Genomic DNA, 2,500 nt, shown 5'->3' with positions numbered 1-2,500 from the left:
TCATGCAGAGCACTCTGGGCCTTCAGGGCGGACTCTCGGGCGCAGTAGGTTAGAAAGGCACATCCTGGAACACACACACACACACACACACACACACACACACACACACACACACACACAGAGAGTCAGATGAGGTGGCAGAAGCACAGACATATAGAAACTTCAGGAATCACAGGAAACTGAGAGCACAGACACCTGTGGAAACACATCAGGACACAAGATACAACTCTGCAAGGTGGAGAGAGACACAAGAAACAAAGGATTGGTCGTCTGAGAGAGAGAGAGAGAGGGAGAGGGAAGGGGAGAGAGAGAGAGAAAAAGAGAGAGAGAGAGAGAGAGAGAGAGAGAGAGAGACTGGGAAGGGAAGAGGGAGAGCAAGAGCGAGAGAGAGGAAACTGATCCACATGTATGGATAAGATTTTACAAACAACAAAACTTGTGTACTCATGTTGTACTCATGATGTACTCCAATAAACACAGAGATGTCTAGTGTCAGAGAAACCAGACAGACCCCAGTATGGGTATGTATGTGTCTGTATTAACACTGATTGTGACCCCAGACAGAACCCAGTATGGGTATGTATTGTATGTGCCGGTATTAACACTGATTGTGAACCCAGACAGAACCCAGTATGGGTATGTATATGTGCCGGTATTAACACTGATTGTGAACCCAGACAGAATTAACATTAGTCTGAGAATGAGAAACAGACTCAGCACCGAGTCTGCTGTTGTCCAGACTTTTTTTCAGAGACACTTAGTACTTGAATGTATCCTTACTTTAACCCTGACCCTGCAATATGGAAGTGCAATGACAAATGTGCTTTTATTCAATTTGTTTAAATGAATTGCCATGTAATTAAACATGTAGTTAGGATGTAGGCAATGTATATATATACTGTGACATTTAGAAAAGGCACAAGTCTGCTCCGCAGCTCTGGAGGCTGTTTGGCTCAAAGAGACACTTGATGCTCTCTTAATAAAATAAAGGTGCATTTTCAGCCTCCTTACTTATGTCAGCCTCTCAACATCTAAATTTATGGAAAACAGTTGTCAATTTTGAAAGACTTAAATTTGATTTAAATGACTTAAAGGAACGGTGAGAGAATAACAAAAACAAAGACCAATCATGTCTTCTGTCCGCAACACAATTTTCAAAAACTAACAGTGATGAAGGAGGAAAATCAATCTCCTATCAAATCTCCCAGTGTGAATATTCATCATGAGCTCTCTCTCTCTCTCTCTCGCTCTCTCTCGCTCTCTCTCTCTCTCTCTGTCTCTCTCTCTCTCTCTCGGCGACTAACAGAGAAGTGACAGCCTTCATTAGGCCCAGAGTGCGGCCTGATGGAACTGAATTACTGCTGTTTTCCTGTTTTTAAAGTGATTTAAGGTACCACAGAAAATAGGCTCCTGCCATAATAGCCCCCCTGTAATCAAAATGCTGACTTTACAAGCTGCCTGGGCTAAATGTTAAGATTGCCACTCCGTCACTCCCTGAGCTTATGCTTTGGGTGGCATATGCCCACACTGAAATAAAGTTCGCCTCCTTGACCTCGTCTCCCTGGTCCGTCTTCAAGTGTTGGCATTAGCGGAGGGACTCAGAGTCCATAACTTCACTTCGTTTCTGCGGGGTCAGTACTAGGGATGGGTATCGTTTGGGTTTTTTCCGATACCGGTACATAAGGCCGTTTCTTTTCCCCTCTCGAACACCACCCAGCATCATTTCCCATTATTGCTTGTCACACTACTGAGCCCTCACATGGGGCTGTAGGCACACACACATACACATACACATATACACACACACACACACACACACACACACACACACACATACATCCATACACACACACATACACATAAACATAACCATAACCATGCACACATGCACACAATTACACACACACACAGACTCTTCTCTCTCTCTCTCTCTTTCTCTCGCTCTCACACACATACACACACACACACACACACACACACACACCCCTCTCTCTCTCACACACACACACACCCCCCCCCCTCTCTCTCTCTCTCACCTGGGAGAGTATTTCTCAAAAGCGACGCCCTCTAACCACTGTCGCAATCTCTGTTGTTACAACTCTGGTTCAATTATTTGGTTTCTCCAAAGTGTTTTTCAAATGATATATCGCAAACATGGTCGCAAAGTTGGGTGGTTGGAACTAAAGATTGAGATCAATAGTTGGAAGCGTTGTTACTGGATATGGGCTATTGTCAACGGTTGAATTGTGTTCATTTGACAAAACTGGCAATCTCCCTGCCAACCTAAGCCCTTACCAACGGAGGTTCTTACTTTCATAATAAACCATAATTTCAAAAATGTTTCTTTATTCTTTTTACTTTCATAATAAATGATCATTTTAAAATTGATCTTTATTCTTCTTACTTTCAAAATAAACCCTTATTTAAAAATGTATCTTTATTCATCTTAACTTTCATAATAAATCATAATTTGTATCTTTGTATCTTCACTTTATTCATC

General features: G+C 42.3%; 1 protein-coding gene across 1 annotated transcript in view; it reads right to left on the bottom strand.

The window, feature by feature from the left end:
- celf6 (CUGBP Elav-like family member 6) overlaps window positions 1-2,500 on the bottom strand; it is a gene marked incomplete at both ends in the record, with an annotated part of 184,320 nt that overhangs the window by 173,846 nt on the left and 7,974 nt on the right. The window contains one exon of the mRNA XM_080843575.1: window positions 1-64. This exon is cut by the window's left edge and continues 19 nt beyond it. Within this exon, the coding sequence (XP_080699701.1) occupies window positions 1-64 (64 nt within the window). The remainder of the gene's footprint in view (window positions 65-2,500) is intronic.

The sequence above is a fragment of the Sprattus sprattus genome (assembly GCF_963457725.1).
Source record: "Sprattus sprattus genome assembly, chromosome: 8".
In the NCBI taxonomy this organism is placed as follows: domain Eukaryota; kingdom Metazoa; phylum Chordata; class Actinopteri; order Clupeiformes; family Clupeidae; genus Sprattus; species Sprattus sprattus.
Note: the sequence above shows the minus strand (reverse complement) of the source record. Positions and strands in the feature narration are given on the sequence as shown.